The 18,952-nt window shown below is 42.2% G+C and overlaps 1 protein-coding gene across 3 annotated transcripts in view; it reads right to left on the reverse strand.

The window, feature by feature from the left end:
• The window catches only part of LOC142200573 (uncharacterized), an 81,534-nt gene that overhangs the window by 38,678 nt on the left and 23,904 nt on the right, over window positions 1–18,952 (reverse strand). For all 3 annotated transcript variants that reach the window (XM_075271018.1, XM_075271017.1, XM_075271019.1), the window contains 2 exons: window positions 10,942–11,067; window positions 9,088–9,127 (listed from right to left, as the gene is read on the reverse strand). In XM_075271018.1, coding sequence (XP_075127119.1) covers window positions 9,088–9,127; window positions 10,942–11,067 — 166 coding nt within the window. The remainder of the gene's footprint in view (window positions 1–9,087; window positions 9,128–10,941; window positions 11,068–18,952) is intronic.

Consider the following 18,952-nt stretch of genomic DNA (forward strand, 5'->3'; position numbering starts at 1 on the left):
ATCTAGCCTTAAAGAATCCTGTCACTCTTGATTCTAAGATAAGGTTCCCTAATAGAGGGGCCTGAATCTCCCCTAAGTGCCTAGCAGTGGAGAAAGCGATCCAAAAAAGCTACCTCTTCAATGTTCTTTTTGAACTGATAACCCTTTGCTCAGAATCCAGGAAGGATAGAATGAGAACCTTCTTCTCTCGAGAAAAGATCTGGACACTGTCCCAACTGCAGAATAGGCAGAATGTATATATATATATATATATATATATATATATATATATATATATATATATACCTTTATCAGAACAGGCAAAATGTGTAATACCACTCTATTATCAGAACAGGTAAACTGAATAATAACAGACCATTATCAGAACAGGTAGACTGTATAATAACATACCCCTTTAACAGAAAAGGCATAAAGTGTAATAACATACACTAATGTCAGAACAGGCTGCCTGTATAATAACTTACACCTTTATCAGAAAAGGTGGAATGTGTAATAACATACACCCTTATCAGAACGGGCCGCCTGTGTAATAACCTACACTGTTATCAGAACAGGAGGATCTATTATAAACCACAGAAGACTGTGGCCGTTGCACTATTGTCAGAAAAGGGTTTTATTTTTCAACCACTAGATATCTGACCTGATATACACTGTGTTCCACATTATTATGCAAAAAGAATTTTTTTTTTTTGGTCAGTTAAACTCATTGATGGTGATGTGTGCCAGGGCTCTTTATATCACTGAAAGCAATTGCAGACCCCTGTGCTAATTAGTTTGGCAGGTGTGTCCAATTAAAGGCAAGAAGAAGGCTTAAGAAGGCTGTCCCACATTATTAAGCAGCCTACATTTTCTGCCAAAATGGGAAAGAAAAAGGATGTATCGGCTGCTGAGAAGCAACAAATTGTGGAGTATTTAGGTCAAGGAATGACTACAATCAACATTGCCAAGACACTTCGTGATCATCGCACAATCAAGAAATATGTAGCTGATTCACAGCACACACGTGTGTGTGCTGATAAGGGAAAATTGAGGACTCTTTCCAACAGACAATTACGTCAGGTTAAAAGAGCAACTGCAAAAATGCCTCGTCATAGCAGCAGACACGTTTTTGAAGCTGCTGGTGCCTCCAACGTGACCCAAACAACAAGATGCAGGGTCCTTCAGAGGTTTGCAGCTGTGCGTAAGCCATCCTGTCGACCTCCTCTATCCACTGCACACAAGCAGACACGGCTCCAGTGGGCCAAACAATACATGAAGACGGACTTCAAAACTGTTTTGTTCACCGATGAGCGCTGTACAACACTCGATGGTCCAGATGGATGGAGTGGAGGATGGCTGGTTGATGGACACCCCATGCAAAAACGGCTACGGCGCCACCAAAGAGGAGGTAGAGTAATGTTTTGGGCTGGAATCATGGGGAGAGAGATTGTCGGCCCCTTTAGGATCCCTGAAGGGGTAAAGATGAGCTCCATAATGTATGTGGAGCAAACAGCACTTCCTGTCATGATTCAAGAAGAACCGTGCATTCCGCAGCAAGATCATTTTCATGCATGATAACGCACACATCTGCATCTCTGGCTGCTATGGGCATAAAAGGACACAAACTTACGGTGTGGCCCCCATGCTCCCCTGACCTCAACCCCATTGAGAACCTCTGGAGCATCATCAAAAGGAGTGTCTATAATGGCGGAGGCAGTTCACATCTAAGCAACAGCTCTGGGAGGGAATTCAGTCCTCATGCAAAACAATTGAAGCAGAAACCATCCCAAACCTGACAAATTCAATGGACAAGAGAGTTCAGAAGCTCCTTTTGAACAAGGGGTCCTATGTGCAAATGTAACATAATCTAGAATAAAGTTTTGACTTGAAAACTGTTTGATTTCAGTTTGTAATAACCTGCTAATGCTTATATAACTTATGATATAATTGTTATCATAGGCAGTTCGTTCAAAAACCTTTCAATTGTACTCTAATAGTTGATGACTGGAAAATTACAATGACATATATGTAATTTTTGAAAATATGAGAAAATATTATTTGCAGAATAATTTGGAACACAGTATATATAACCCCACAAAGGGGTTAACCCGCACAGCAAAAGCGTTATATATATATATATATATATATATATATATATACACACACACATACACACATATACAGGGTGGCCATAATATAACCTCAGGTGTTTGGAGTCGTATGCAGGCTGACCCAATGGACGGCATTACCTGAAAATTTGTATGTGTGCTAATCAAGGCATGGGGAAACAGGCGTCATGAAAAAAAATATAAAAAAATCCGTCACAGCAGCGAGGTACCAGACAATGCTGGAAACAGTGGTCGTTTCCCAACTCCAACAGCGGCAGTGTCTGCAGATGATCACCTTCATGCAGGATGGAGCCCCTCCTCACATTGCAAATCCTGTGAAGAACGCTCTTCGTGCACATTTTCCCGATGACAGGATTTTGAGCCGCTCATTCCCTACAGCATGGCCACCGCGCTCTCCAGATCTCACTCCTTGTGACTTCTAGTTGTGGGGACACTTGAAGGAGGGTGTTTATCGGGGGCATGTCGAAACCCTGCTTGACCTCAAAGACCGCATCACGTTGGAAGTGCGCAGCATCTCACCAGAGACGTTACACGCAAGCGCCGAGCACGTTCTGCATAGGATGACCATGCTCACCATGCACAGTAGACACAGGAACATTCAGGTCTTTGGAGATGGACTTGTAGCTTTGAAGTTGCTCATGCTTCCTCACAATTTTGCTTCTCAAGTCCTCAGACAGTTCTTTGGTCTTCTTTCTTTTCTCCATGCTCAATGTGGTACACACAAGGACACAGGACAGAGGTTGAGTCAACTTTAATCCATTTCAACTGGCTGCAAGTGTGATTTAGTTATTGCCACCACCTGTTAGGTGCCTCAGGTAAGTAACAGGTGCTGTTAATTATACAAATTAGAGAAGCATCACATGATTATTCAAACAGTGGCAATACTTTTGTCCACCCCCTTTTTTATGTTTGGTGTTGAATTATATCCAATTTGGCTTTTTGACAATTCTTTTTGTGGTTTTCCATTGAAGACGAATTAAATGAAGATAATAATACCAAACAATTTGTGATTGCAATCATTTTCTGGAAGAAAATGAGTATTATCTGACAGAATTGCAGGGGCGCCAATACTTTTGGCCAACACTGTATATCTATATCCATCACTATATACCATTCAATAAAGGCATTATGCATGCTATACCTATACGTATATACCATTCAGTATTGGCACAATGCATCCCCCATATACCATTCAACAATGGTGTTATGCCAATTATATATATTCACACGCATTGATCAATATCAACCATTCCACAATGGCGCTATGCATGCCATGTACACATATATATATATATATATATATATATATATATATATATATATATATATATATATACACACATACACACACATACCCATCATTCTATGCGATCTAATGATGGTGTTAAGCATGCTATATCTGGGTCATTCCACATCAAGTGGACCAGTTTTTAAAATCATCCCCACTCAACCGTCTCCGATTTTGCTGAAAATTTATAAGGATGTACATGTATGTTTAAAACGAGGTTCTGTAAATTTTTAGGGCCGGATATCAAATACCTGGGGCACTGTTGACCTTTCACTGGAGGTTCCACCAGGACCGCGGCTTCAGCTAAGAGGATTTTGCAAACTTTGGCACATAGCCATTAGAGTTCTATACTGGCTATGATGCTGAAATTTGACATACTAGCTCAACTTTTGCTGCTAAACACGATAAAATTATTACCGGCTATCACAAAACAATATATCGGCCACAATTTTGTTTCAAAGTAGTTTGAAAATCACGCCGCATGACATTTATGCCAAACTTTGCCCAAATATAACTCAAGACCAAAAACCAATAGTAACTGGTGCTTTGCCCTGTACACCAAACATCTACATGACTTTGCAGTGCTGCAATATCATGATCAAAGCATATGTATTTGTGGAGATATTCACACCCACATATGATGAAAAATGTATAAAATTCAAATTTGACCTATTTTTAGGTCAAATTTCTCAAAAAGGGTACCCCTAAAATCTATTAATTCTGATATCATTGGAAAGAGCACATTTTTCTCTACAAGGATCATCCACCATTACAGATAAAAAGTCTGGTCATGTGCATTGCAGCTTAGTAACTCCATGGGGATCATAGGAATAGCAGTTAACCCCATCATGTCCCTCACATTAACCCCCTGTGTGCCTCACATAAGAGTTACTGATATGTGGGACATATGGAGGTAATAATTAGGTATCTTCATAATTAAGGTCCTTCATTAGTACCCTCATGTGCCTCACATATTAGTAATAGAGATGAGTAAACAGCGTTCGATCGAATTGATATTCGATCGAATATCAGCCCGATCAAGGTATTTGATTACAATTGAATACCACAAGGCAAACACACTAAAAATTCGTATCCCCTCCCACCTTCCCTGGTGCTTTTTTTGCACCAATAACTGCGCAAGGTAGGTGGGACAGGAACGGAGGCATCGGAAAAAAAAAAAATCGGAAAAAGTAATTGGCTGGCTAAATCAGGTGACCTCCAATTTATACGAATAGTGGATTTATTATCCGGGTCATATGAGACTGTGAACTATGTGACTGTGAGACAGGGATAGACGTACTGGCAGGGTTAGCTAGGGATTACCTTTATTTAGTGGAAATGTTACTCAAATAGCTCTTTGGGGATCTCTCTCGTCGGGATCCCTGTCAGCTTGTGATATGTGGGAGCTGACTTTTTCCCATAGGAATGCATTGACCAGCGTTGATTGGCCGAATGCCATGCAGAGTACAGCATTCGGCCAATCAACGCTGGTTCTGCTGGAGGAGGCGGAGTCTAAGATCAGTCCACAGCAGTCTGCATTCTGATCCGATCTTTGGATGTAGCAGGCATGAGTGTGCGCTGAGCTCTGCTACACCAGAGATGTAGCAGAGCTGAGTGCCAGAGGAGGCGGAGTCTAAGATCGGTCCACAGTTTGATCTCAGATGTAGCAGTGTTGAGCGCACAGCTCTGCTACACCCGAAATGTAACAGAGCTGAGTGTGCGCTGAGCTCTACTACATCCAGAGATGTAGCAGAGCTGAGTGTGCGCTGAGCTCTGCTACACCCGACAGGGCATGAGGCTAGAACTGGAGGACTGGACTTCTTTTTTAATGAAAAAGCAAAAGTACTCCAAAGTTGGCGTTCCCTCCTTAAGGGCCTTCACCGTACTTCCTGAGCATAGGGCTTTTTAGAATGGAAATCCGCCAACTCTTTCCTACAAAGTGGACATTTCCTGGGACTTTTTGATACACCCTTGCTCCTATGGGAATCTTCCGTCTCCACTTAAAATTGGAGAAAGGAAGCCCAAATTACACCGGACGGTGGTAATTCTTTACTTATCCCCCAGACGGAGGAGAGCCTCTCATCCCGACCCTGTGTAGGGACAGGAAACACAGATGAATGGTGGTGGGTGTGGTGTATTTAACGAATCTCTCAGTTCCTGTCCCTACAGAGTCAGAGGTCAACCTTCTTGTGTAGCCGTCATGGTGGACGTAATGGAAAACTGGATTTTTGTACTCCCAGTAAAATCCTTTTCTTGTTGTATTCATTGGGGGACACAGGTCCATACACAGGGTTTAGAGTCCTATTTCAACATCTAATCACACAAGGGTACTCCATTTTAGACACAAAAATAATAAAACCTAACTTTTATTGGCTATAGTTAAAAATCTACACCCAGTGATCATTCCAAAATAAATAAAGTGAATAAGGTGGCTAAAAACAAATGACTGATACTGTTTTATAGTTGGTACAATCACCATGTATTGCTAGGTGGTACCGTCCGTATCTTTCTGTGTCACTCCCTTCCAATATATTGTTTGTTAGGGGAGTTTTAATGAACGGCATAAAAACAGATAGCTTCCCAGCAAAACTCTTATCTAGCAACTAAATAATGATTCTTATTGTAAATAGGCAGGTATATATGTATATACAATTGTGTATAGTGAGTAGTGGAAACTAGGGTTAGATAATAAGTCAGGTCAACCTATAGCTAATCTTATGACTCCCCCAAGTAACCACACTATGTACTCAGCTGTATAGTAATTTCTATACTCTGGTGCCCTGCCTATTACTGCAGCGATAAATTAACATGATAGTTGGCTTCCTAACAAACAATATATTGGAAGGGAGTGACACAGAAAGATACGGACGGTACCACCTAGCAATACATGGTGATTGTACCAACTATAAAACAGTATCAGTCATTTGTTTTTAGCCACCTTATTCACTTTATTTATTTTGGAATGATCACTGGGTGTAGATTTTTAACTATAGCCAATAAAAGTTAGGTTTTATTATTTTTGTGTCTAAAATGGAGTACCCTTGTGTGATTAGATGGGACACAGGTCCACCCTTGTTTACTGGTCGTTCCTACCCTGGGGCTTTATTGGTTCATTTCAGGTTCAGGAAATGTTGGCGGTTGTTGGTTCAGTACTTTTTCTTGGTTATTTGTGACTCTCTCCTATTGCTGCTGTACAAACTGACTATCAATGTTTGTGAGGAGGGTATAACCTGGAGATGGAGCATGTAGAGAAGAGAAGTGTCTGAGGAGTTGTGAACCAAAATTGTGGAAAAACCAACAATCTCAAGGCTACAAGTTCATCTCCAGAGATCTTGATGTTCTTTTGACCACAGTGTGCAGCATAATCAAGAATTTTACAACCCATGCCAACTAATCTCCCTGGAGTTAGTGCGAACTATCAGCCTTAAAACAAAATTACACACTGTGGCAGAAGACCTAGGAGGACCCCACTGCTGACAAAAAAGCTAGATGTAATGTACACAAGTGAGCCAAAATCCTTCTGGGAAAATGTTTTGTGGACAGAAGAGACCAAGATACCGTATATACTCGAGTATAAGCCGACCCCCCAAATTTTACCACAAAAAACTGGGAAAACTTATTAAGCCTAGGGGGGAAATGCAGCAGCTACGGGAAAATTTCAAAAATTAAAATGGCCGGCTGCTTTGGGGGTGCAGTAGACGCTGAGGAAGGGGATGGGGTGTTTTGGTTGTCTGTCTGCCCCTTCCCTCAGCTTGAGGACTGTTTTTTTTTTCCCCCAATTGGAATTCAGCCTGGCTGAATATAGCATATCTGCAGTGCTCCTATTAACCCCTTCCCGACGGAATATGAGCAGTGCAGATACCCTATACTTAGCCTGGATGTAGTAAGGCTGAATTCCAAGTGGGGATGGGGGGGCTCAGCCTCGGGGAAGGGGCAGTTAGACAATGTTTTTTTCCTGCTACGGCATTTACCGTACAGGAAAAATATATTTATAGATTTGTAGAGTGGGCATTTTTGGACACAGGGATAACTAACGTGTATGTGTTTCACAGTATTATCAGTATAAGGGAGCCTTCACACGGAGTTACTGTGCGCTCATTCTGATCGTAAAAACACATTCAGAATGAGCGCGTAAAAAGCAGCTCCCATTGACTTGAATGGGAGTCGGCATACGTGCGCTCCCCATTGAAATCAGAATGAGCGCACCGTAACTCCGTGTGAAGGCTCCCTTAGTTTTATATGTGTTCTAGGGAAAGGGGGAGGATTTGAATTTTTGATACTTTTTATTTACTAATACTTTATTTTTATTTATTTATTTTTTTACTTTTTTTTGCATTTATTAGACCCCCTAGGGGTCTTGAACATTAATGCAATGCATTGCAATACATTGCAAAAATTGTAATTTCTTTTGCAGGCTGCATAGAGCAGCCTGCAAAAGAGAAGCACTGCCGGCCGGGGAGCCTTTACAGGAGCTCTGAGGGGAATCCCCGGCAGGAGCTCTGAGGGGAATCCCCGGCAGGAGCTCTGAGGGGAATCCCCGGCAGGAGCGTTGAGGGGAATTTCCGGCAGAAGCGCTTCTGCCGGCGGCTGGCCGCAGTTCCTATCTAAAGGATCGCACTTGAGAGAGCGGTCGCGCCCGCTCCCTCCAGCAGCATGGCGGCACCTGCCCGGACCCCTCATACCGGGACATCGTAGAGCATCTCCACTGTAACACTTACAGCGGAGATGTCCTAGCTCCCCATGCCTGCAATCTCCGATTGCAGGCATGATTGCAGGGAGCTCCGACATTACCGCTGTAAAAGTTACAGCAGAGGTGTAGGTTGGTATGGTGACCGCTCTGAATCAGAGCGGCGCCATTATAGTTACAGACCCGACATCCGGACCCGGCATACAAACACCGGGGCAGGTGCCGGGCCGCAGCATTACCATGCTCATAGAAGGAGTGTCGCAATGCTGTCAATTTCAAGCTGCAGAAGTACTTCTGCTAGCAGGCCCGGAACGTAGATACACGCCAGGTGTGGGCCTGAGCTTACGTGGCTGCGTTACCCGTGGGAGGGGGGGGTCTGTATTCCGGGCCTGCTAGCAGAAGTACCGTAATTGACCGAAGTCGTTCGAAAAAACCCTCCAAAAACAGAGCACTACAACATCGGTAACAACCCCTAAAATAAAATAAGTCTGTTATTTATTCTGTGTGATAAACACCATAAACATTAAAATTCAGATGCTAGAAATATTTTCTTATCTCACCACACAAAGTAAAAAAAAAGTAGTAAAAATCAAAAATCTTATGTACCCCCAAAATACAAGGTCTCTTAAAGCTACATTGAAATAAAATGTAAAAAGTTATGAACATGGGAATGCAAATTGGGATAAATGGTTAGTGTTTTTAGGCTAAATATGTTAGATTGCTAAATGGTTTAAATGCACATAAGGAACTGAAATTATGTACCAATAATACCAATAATATTTATTTCAGACACAAATCTACAATAAAAAAAAAAAAAGTGACAATTTCGGGAGGGATTTTGCAATTTTAATATGTCTGTTAGGGGGTTAAGTAATGCCCTTTTATAGTCAACTGTCTGCTGGTGACATTTTCCGATTTTCGTTTTTGACTCCCAACTTCCAAACCCCATTTTTTATATATACAATTATATGTCTATGAACTATATGTTTATGATTTTAACTAACCTTGTTCTTTCTTCATATCTGCTGCTGACACATATTCAATCTAAAAACATTAAAAATCAATGTGTTAAAATAATATTGATTAGTAGGGACCCACTCCCTTAAGAAATATCAGGCTTAATAGGTTGTAAAACCATTTTATCTGTATACCGTAGTTCAAGCTGGATCAAAACATGCATGATAACCTTGGTGTTTTTTTGTTTTTTTTTTCGTTTTATGTAGATTGTGAGTTCCATATAGGGATCACAATGTACAATTTTTTTTTTCCTATCATTATGTCTTTGTAGAATGGGAGGAAATCCACACAAACACGGGGATAACATACAAACGCCTTGCAGATGTTGTTCCTGGTGGGATTTTGAACCCAGGACTCCATCCCTGAGCCACCGTGTTGCCCCCTGATAACCCTGTTTGATGTTACACCTCTACATTAAGAATACATGACTAGGTATAATGAAACAATTCAAATACTCTCGATTCAGCATCAATCATATTGAAGCATTGTGTAATTTAGAAATACTAAAAAGAATGGTATTCTGAATTGTACCCAGACTCTGTTGAGAAGAGGGGCAAAACACTGTGTTATTAAAGGGAGTATGTCACCAGGGTGAAGCATGTTAAATCAATAGTAAATTTGGAGTATGTTCACAGACAAATTTTTGTAGGCAGTCTAAAAGAAAACCAAAGTCTCCTAACTTAATTTCAAAGGAAGACAGCAACAGACAGATGTGTACATTTTTTAATGCCTCCCATTCCTCTCAACGGGCATTACAGGGCAGAATCCACCTGAAGGAAACATGAGAGCTCCTGAGTCATCATCATGATAAACTACTATGTCAGTTCACAGGAAATGGTTCCACAGTTGATGTAACACTACATCGTAGGACGGGAACTAGTACAAAAATCAACAATACAAAAAGGTAAGAAGTTTGATTATTTTATGATCAGTCTAGAAAGCGCTGCAAGCAAGTAAGATAGTAGATGGCAGGTACCTACCACTGAGGTGGCTGGTATCTGTGAGATTACTGGCAGGAGTCTGGGTCCAGGTTTTGGAAGTAGTTACAGACCCGAGCCTATACTCCAGTCCAGGTCTTGCTGGGTGCAGCTTTGAATAGCATAAACTATTGCATTGGTGAACTCTGTTGAACTATTTTGTACCTGAGAATAAGGACGTTTTATGTTTTTCTTGATTTGTTCATATATGCTGAAGTAAGCAGTCTTTGAGTCGGATTTGTATGAATGAACTGTTGGCGTCACATGTGAACTGCTAACTACGTCTCCATGTGCTTGAATAACATGGTAACAAGCCCACTCGGAAGGTTCCGCATTTACAAACCTTAAAATGGTTTGTCCAGGAAATGCAATTATTTATTTATTTTTATTAAAAAAAAAAAAAAAAAAAGCCAGGGAAAGAAAAAAAACAAACAAAACAAAAACCAATACTCCTTGTCCCTGACGCTTGCTCCGGCAAAAGTCCTAAGGAAAGGACCCCCGAATGTCACATGTGAGTAAAATCCTTGGACCTTTCCAGGATGTCAAAAGAGTGCCGGGGACAGCAGAGTAGGTTTGGGTTTATTTTCTTTTTTTCTTTTTTTTCTAACCTTTCGCGGCCTATAGGGAAAAACACACACACACACACACACACATTTCCTGGACAACTGCTGTAAGACATTAATAACATTTCAAAGGAGTTTTATTTATTTCCATAAAATTTAATATAGAAAATAAAATAAGATGATGGATCCCCACTGATCAAAAAGTTATAAGTTCCAACTTTGTACTGAAATAATAGGAAATATTAAAATTAACTAGTATATGAAACTATTTTAAAAGGTAATGCTGCAAAATAAGTCTTACTTTAATACTCTGTGTTCCTTCTGCACGTTCAATCTCCTTTGCATAATCCTTAAGTAGCTTGGCTAGCTGGGCCTTGTGATGACTTGAACGTTTTAAACTTTGAAGCACAGAAAAATAATGCTTTTCCTGAAAGTAAAGTGACAAGCAAAAGAAAAAAAAAAATTAACGCCAACACGGTACGAAGAATGAAGAGCAACAAAGATATGAGCATAAACTGTAACATCAAATCTAAAAAAAAAAAAAAAAAGCAAACACAAAACACTTATATACAATTAAAAGTGTAGCTCCAGTTATTATCATCTGTCCCTCACACTTTCATGGCAGCATCAGTAGGAGGAATAGCAGAGAAACCATTATGGGGGGGGGGGCAACTGCGGAAAGGATTTTGCATACAAATTTTAACTTTGATCTCAGATGAAGTGTCAGGATCCAGCTCCAAACATCCAGCATGTTGAATTCCTCTTGTTGGCAGGTTTCTGGATTAATGAGGACAAATCTCTTTTTGTCAGTGAAATTTTGAAATAGTCAGGTTTAGAGCTCTGTTTGAGAAAGCCTGGATCCCTCCAAACAGTCTTGCGGTACTGATAGCTAAGAAAAAAAAGTTGTTTTAAAAGTAAGAAGTTTTAAAGTGAATATTCAGGAGACGTTCAAAAGGTAGAGCATGACTGTACTGAATTAACAGGTTTTAAATCCCAAGGATGAACCATAGAGTGGAAAGAAGTGTGAAGTCTTGAGGCTCCATGATGAATCTTTTAATCAAAGAAAGATTGGCCAATTTGAGGTCTCAAAATACACTGACAGAAGACTTTAAGGGTGCTAGATTTTAAGCCCAGTAAAATAACTTTTATGCCACCTGCACTAGACTGACTTCTGATTCCTCCTTTTGTTTAGGTATACCATAGTGATGGTATCGTCTAATAGAATATTTACATGTCTCTTTTCTACTGCTGGGCTCGTGGCTCTGAAACTACAGAAAGTTCCTTCAGATTTGAGGAGGATGACATCATTAAGTAATTTCAAAACTCCCTGAACCATGGAGCAAGGAGAACAAGCTCACTATCCTTCTCTTCTACTGTGGAAATGACTAGATAAGGTTGTGGTCTCAACTGCATACCTCTTTGCAGGTTTCACCCAACCATCCACCAGTTCAGAGAATCCTTTACTTTTAGGAGGCACACTAACAGTTTTGTTTAGCAAGTTTCTTGGTCCAGGAAATAAGGAGGAAGCCATGAAGAAACTGAGTGGACTCGATTCTCTACCAGATCCTTCAACTGGGAAGAGTCTTGAAAAATAGCTTTTTCCATAACTCTTGTCACCAGAACATCTACCTTGAGAGGATCCTTCCATAGTTTGTTGAATTCTTTATCAAAGGGAAAATTCCTAAGGTGCTTAGGGATCCCCTTACAGAATACTACAGATTTAGGTATAAAAATAAATAAAAATCATTGAGTATTGAGGGGGAGGCATTCCTTTTAAAACCTAATTGTTCCCTGTCCATATTAGATCATCCTCCTGTGGTGCTGTCATGAAAAATGACTGGGGAAAAAGTTCCTGCCTCTAGGAGTCTTCCTTCAAGCTAATTTGCTATTCACTCCATGTTACTAGTGAAGTTCCATCCTTTTGTTAACTTCAAAATCAAGAAGGGTTCAAGACGGTGAGAGGAGGCATAAGGGGCAGAGCTCTCACACAGTAAATGGAAATGGGAGAGGCTGGTTATCCTCACAGCCATTACATGTTCGCACGTTCGCACACAGCTTTCCATGCCTGTACACTGTAGGCACCAAGAGGACTTTTCAGAGTTTACAGTTTACTATGTACTTGTGAATACTGTCTGACAACATCCCATCAGTAATAACAGCCTTTCCTCACTGTACTCAGATTAATTTTTTTTGGCTGCATCACGCCTTGTATTTGCTGTCCATATTTCTAGGATATCCTATATTATCTTCACTTGGGCTTTTTCAACTGTTTATTATTTTAGTTACTCCTGTCAGAATTACATGTAAAGAAACCAGCAGCAGTAGTAGCAATGGACTGAGGAGGGGGTCAGACTGCACTATAAACACCCCCAAATCTCAGGGACAAAAAGTAATATGTGCTGTAGTAAATGGGGTTTCATGTTACCTGTTCAGCCCAAGTATCTTCATTGACATGCCATACTCCACATTACTAAAATATTCACTGCTAAATTTTTATATGTTTATGACATATTCGTGCTATTAATTATAAGTGTGGGTATTTATTGTGCAATTTATAGGTGAAATTTTTTAATATGTTGTGCTATTTATAGGTGAATTTTTTTAATATGTTGTGCTATTTATAGGTGATGCATTGTTTCTATGTAATGTGATGATAGAACAATTTCCTCATCCATGTATTTATTATTGTTTGAATGTATTTATTTAACTTTGATACTTATCAGATCTGTATATAGGGTTTGGACTACTCCTATCTTTTGGCCAGTCTGCACATAATTGGTTTTTAACCCCATCTTGCCACTGGCATTTCTCAATTTTCTATTTGATTTCTCGTCTTACAAACTCCATAACTTAATTTTTATGTGGGGGCTTAATGTTCCGGAACAAATTGTACTTTGTTATGGTACCATTTATTACTTCGTACAATGTACTGGGAAGCTGGAAAAAAATTCAGTATGTGGTAGAAAAAGTGCATTTGTGCAAATTTCTTCAGGCTTCAGTTTTACAGCGTTAATTGTACAGCCTAAATGACACGTCGCCTCTATTCTGGGTCGGTACAATTTCAAAGATACCAAGTTTATATAGTTGTATGGCATTTACTTAATTTAGTATTGCATTTAAAAAATAAGTGAAATAAAAGGAATAGGAAATCTGATGAAAATTTTAAAAAAATTTAGCAATTTTTAAAATGTGAAACGCTCCGCTTTTCAGACAGTCATACTACAAAAATACAATAAATAAATATTATCTACCATATCTCTGCTATACATTGGCATCACCTTTCAATCACTCTTTAATTTATTTTGGATCTTCAAAGATTTACAGCGAATCTCAGAATTACAAAAATATTTCTTAAATCGATATGTTAGGGACCATTTCAGTTCTGACGGGGATTTTAAAAGCCTATACATTAGAAACTCGCTACAAGTCATCCCATTTTCAAAACTGCACCCCTGAAATAATTCAAAACCACATTTGGGAAGTCTGTTAACCATTTAAGCATTTCACTGGAATTAAAACAACACGGAGGTGAAATGTGTGGGTATTTTTTCAATCTATTTTTTTTTAAATTAATTTAGGTGTTTTGTGTTGGTTTTAAGTTACAGATAACAACTGCTGCAGAGGCTGTACACTCATTGGAATGTGTTAACTTAGGGAGCGTTCACACTACCGTCGGTGTCCGACATGTAGTGTCCGCTCAAAATCTGTCACGGACACTAGGAGCGGACACTAGATGTGTCCGTGACACCTGTCATTCACTTGAATGGGCATCGGGTGATCACCGCGCTCAATCCATCGTCTTTAAAAATTTCTCTTTATTTTGGGAATGTAAACACAACGCGTTTCGGGCTTATCGCCCTTTTTCAAGTGTATAAACTAAATGAAAATAAGAACAACAACCCCAAAGGGGGAAATGGCAACAATGAGCAAAAAAAATTTATAAAATAAAAAATATATATAAATACCTAAAAAAGCATCCAAAAATTTCTTGACAATTTAAAAAGTGTATTTCACAATATATTACTGCTACATGGAACCAACATCCTACTTCTATGAAAAGAATTTCCTCCACATATGTCCTACATCAATCAGCATATTAACAAACCCAGTTTGTCTGTGTATAGAATTAATATTAAAGATGGTGATTGTGATAAAACTAAAATAACAGGTCCACCGAATTACCCAGTCTAGATCCAACCATGGGCTAAGTCCAATTATGGGGAAATAAAGCCCATGCATATTAAAAATATATTAAAAATATATTAAAAAAGGTCTTACCTTAGAACTCACGTCGAGCTGGATGCTTCGTCCAGCCGACGAGGACTAGACCTTTAAATAACATTGGTGGCAGTGAATGTTTGTGCGCCTTTTTCGGGCGCACGCGCAGACTGCCGCACGTGTGAGCGGCGTCCGGCACGGTCGCCTTTGTCTCATTACTCCATCATCAATTAAGTTATGCTTAAAGATTTTTCAATAAAATACAAAACAATCAAAAAGGAAAAGTCGAGCAACAATGAAACACTACAGAAATCAGCGAGCTGGGAAGCCAAAAAGACCCCCCTCCGCACGAATCAAATACAGCCCAACAAAAAGAGGAAAGGGAATAAGGAGTAGACAAGAAACAGACCAACAAACACAAGACGAAGACAAAGAAACCACAAGCAAGAAGAAAGAAGCAAGAAAGAGAAAGGAGAAGAAAACAGACGGCCATGTTACACTCATGCAAAAGCAGTAGAGAAGGCAGACGATTCCTGGAACAGGACCCAGGGACGCCACCGAAGTTCAAATTTGGAATAAGCGGGAGAGTCTTCCGCCACCAAGGTCTCCATCCGCTGAATAAGAAGGAACTCCTGAAGGAACTCGAGCAGAGAGGGAGGGGTGGGGCTGCGCCAATGTCTTGGAATAACAGCCCTGGCGGCCATGAGAAAGTGCCCCAGGAGGTCCTTCTTAATCTCCGACAACCTGCCAGGGATGACCGACAGAAGTGCCAGCTGGGAAGAAATAGCCACCGAGCGCCCGCTGACCCTGGAATACAAGGAAAACACCGCGTCCCAGAAGGGGCGCAGAACGTCACAATCCCACCAAATGTGCAGCATAGTGCCCCTAGCGGAGCCACAGCGCCAACATAAGTCTGAAACTGCTGGAAAAATCCTATGAAGAAGCACTGGACACCTATACCACCGGGACAGAATCTTATAATTTCTCTCCTGAGCACTACACGGGAGGGCCAACTTGTGGGAAAGCAGGAAAGACCGATCCCAATCCGCAGATGACAGACCCACAGGAAGATCGGCATTCCAGGCAGCAACGTAGGGAGGGAATTCCGTAGCGACATCCGAAAGGAGAACATCATACAGTAGGGAAAGAGCACGAGGGGGGGGGAGTCTGTCGCCCAATATAAGATTCTAAGGCTAAGGATGGAGAAGAGAGATGAGAGGCGAGCGAGAACCGCTTCAAAAAGGACTGGAGTTGGGCATACTCCAACCACGACAGGCGCAGATCAGGGTGAGAGCTACAGAGCTGGGCAAAAGGAAGAAGCGGAGAATCACCCGCCACCTCCTGAAGACGAGTACCACTCCCTCTGTCCCAACAGAGGAACCGGTCAACAGAGTGTCCAGGGGGGAACATAGGGTTGTCAAAAAGGGGGGTCAAAGGGCCCGGGACACGGGCCAAGCGGCCAGAAGAGCAGACCAGATCCCACACCTTCAGGAAGTGCGAAGGGAGAACGTAAAGGCCAGGGGATTTGGGACGAAAGTGCGGCGGAATCCACGGCCAAGCGGATAGCGAAGATGATATCAGATCGAATTCAATGGAGACCCACTGCTTATCATGGGCATGAATTCGGCCAAACCAGGAGGGGAGACGAGCACCATAAGAACGTAGGTCAGTAGTAATGGTTTCCAGAAGTGGGAGGTAATTAAGTTGGAAAAGGGAAGCAGGATCAGGGGAAATGTGGATCCCTAAGTATTTAAAGGAGGAAGGTTGCCACCTAAAAGGAAAAGATTGCGCCAAGAATGCGGCTTCAGAAGGGGGGAGCGAGACATTAAGAGCCTCACTCTTAGATAGATTGACTTTAAAATTACTAAGGGCACCAAAACGGGAAAACTCGCGTAAAACAGCCGGAAACGAAACCCGCGGTTCGGAGACATATAGTAGAAGGTCGTCCGCATATATCGCCGCTTTAACCACCCGGGACCCTAACTGAATACCGTGGATATCTGGACAACGGCGTAACGCCACCGCCAGATGCTCCATCACCAAAGCAAAGAGCAACGGCGAGAGGGGGCAACCTTGGCGGGTACCATTATGGACCGGAAAGGAATCCGAGATCACTCCGTTCGCCCGAACACGCCGTTCGCCCGAACACGCGCCGACGCATTCCCATAGAGAGCTAGGATCTTGCCCAGAAAACCTGAGCCAACACCAATCTGTGCCAGAGTCTCCCGAAGAAATCCCCAATGGATGCGATCGAACGCCTTTTCGGCATCAATTGAAAGCAAGCAAAGAGGAACCCTAGTAGAACGGGCTACGGAGATGGCAAGAACAGTTTTACAAATATTATCCCGCGCTTCCCGACCTGGGATAAAGCCGACCTGATCACTATGAACCAAAGCGGGCATGAAGGGAGAAAGGCGATTCGCCAATAATTTCGCATATAATTTCACATCTATATTAATTAAGGAAATAGGTCGGTAACTTCCCGGGCACACAGGATCCTTACCCGGCTTAGGAATCACAGTGATCAGAGCAGACAAGGATTGCGCAGAGAACGGAGACGAATCCCCCACACTATTAAACACCCACGCCAGATCCGGGGAAAGGAGAGCGCTGAAGCATTTATAAAAACGAGCAGAGAACCCGTCCGGTCCCGGCGCCTTACCCGCAGGTGTAGACTGAATCACCGCGGCGACTTCCTCTAACGAAAATGGCATCTCAAGGGCTTCCGCATCAGAACACGAAAGGGAGGGAAGAGCAGTATCCGAGACATAATGACGGATCTTGTCTCTGAGCACCGACGGATCCAAATCCGCGTAATGACCGCGGATATCGTACAAGTTCGAATAAAACGAGCGGAACTCAGCGGCAATGTCAGTGGGATTATGAACAAGACCACCCGACCCAGTACGCAGACGCGGAACATACGCCGGGGAATCTCGCGGATGGAGACGACGAGCCAGCGAACGACCACATTTATCAGCAAACTCATAGTAATGCTTTTTAACGCGGTCCCGGAAGCGCAGATATTTCCCGTCCAAAAGGGTACGAAGTTCCTCCCTAGCATTAATAAGCTCCGTGAAGGTTGAACGGGAGCCGGTCCGTTTATGAGACAGCTCCAGGACATGGATCCGATCCAAAAGGGCAGTAACCCCAACGGCCCGCTCCCTCTTAAGACGAGCGCCATGTTGGATAAGAACCCCCCTTACCACGCATTTCATGGCTTCCCATTGCATAGGGAGGGAAGTAGGATCAAGAGAATGATCAAGCCAAAAATTCCGAATGGTCTCCCCGACAGCCTCCCTACAAGGGATGTCCTTCAGGAGGCTCTCATTCAAGCGCCAGTTAAAGGGACGACGCGATAAGCCAGGAATATCCAGGGACAAATGGACAGGAGCGTGGTCTGACCAAAGAACCGAGTCGATACGAACTACCGGGGACCAAGACAGAGCGTGGTGGCTAGTCAAAAAAAAAGTCAATGCGACTATGCGAGTTATGAGCCGGGGAGAAATAAGTATAATCTCGACCCTGAGGATGCAGAATACGCCAAACATCAACCAATTGGGAATTATGAAGGGCCGACAACAAACGGCGCAATTGCGAGGGAGCGTGGGAGGGGCGTGGGGGGGAGGAGTCAACGTGAGGGTCCAGAACGAAATTAAAATCACCACCCAAAACTACAACCCCCTCACTGAAGTCTGCCAGTCTGCGGATAAGGGACCTACAGTACACCAATTGACCCTGATTCGGGAGGTAACAACCGGCCACGGTAAGGACCGTACCGCCCGTGCGCAATTTCAAGAAGAGAAACCTACCCTCGGGGTCTATACAGGTGTCCAGAACCTCATGCTGTAAGGAACGGTGGATAGCAATCGAGACTCCCTTGGACTTAGCAACTGGATTGACGCTGTGGAACCACTTAGGGAAGTGACGACTGCGAATATCCGGAACGCGGTCCTTCTTGAAATGGGTTTCCTGCAAAATAAGGATATGTGAGCGCTGTTTATGCAACTGATACAAAATCTGATTACGCTTTTGAGGAACGTTGAGGCCCCTAGCATTGAGGGTGCAAAAATTGACAGAGGACATGGCCAAGG

This window comes from Leptodactylus fuscus, chromosome 4 (genome assembly GCF_031893055.1).
Source record: "Leptodactylus fuscus isolate aLepFus1 chromosome 4, aLepFus1.hap2, whole genome shotgun sequence".
Taxonomy (NCBI): Eukaryota; Metazoa; Chordata; class Amphibia; order Anura; family Leptodactylidae; genus Leptodactylus; species Leptodactylus fuscus.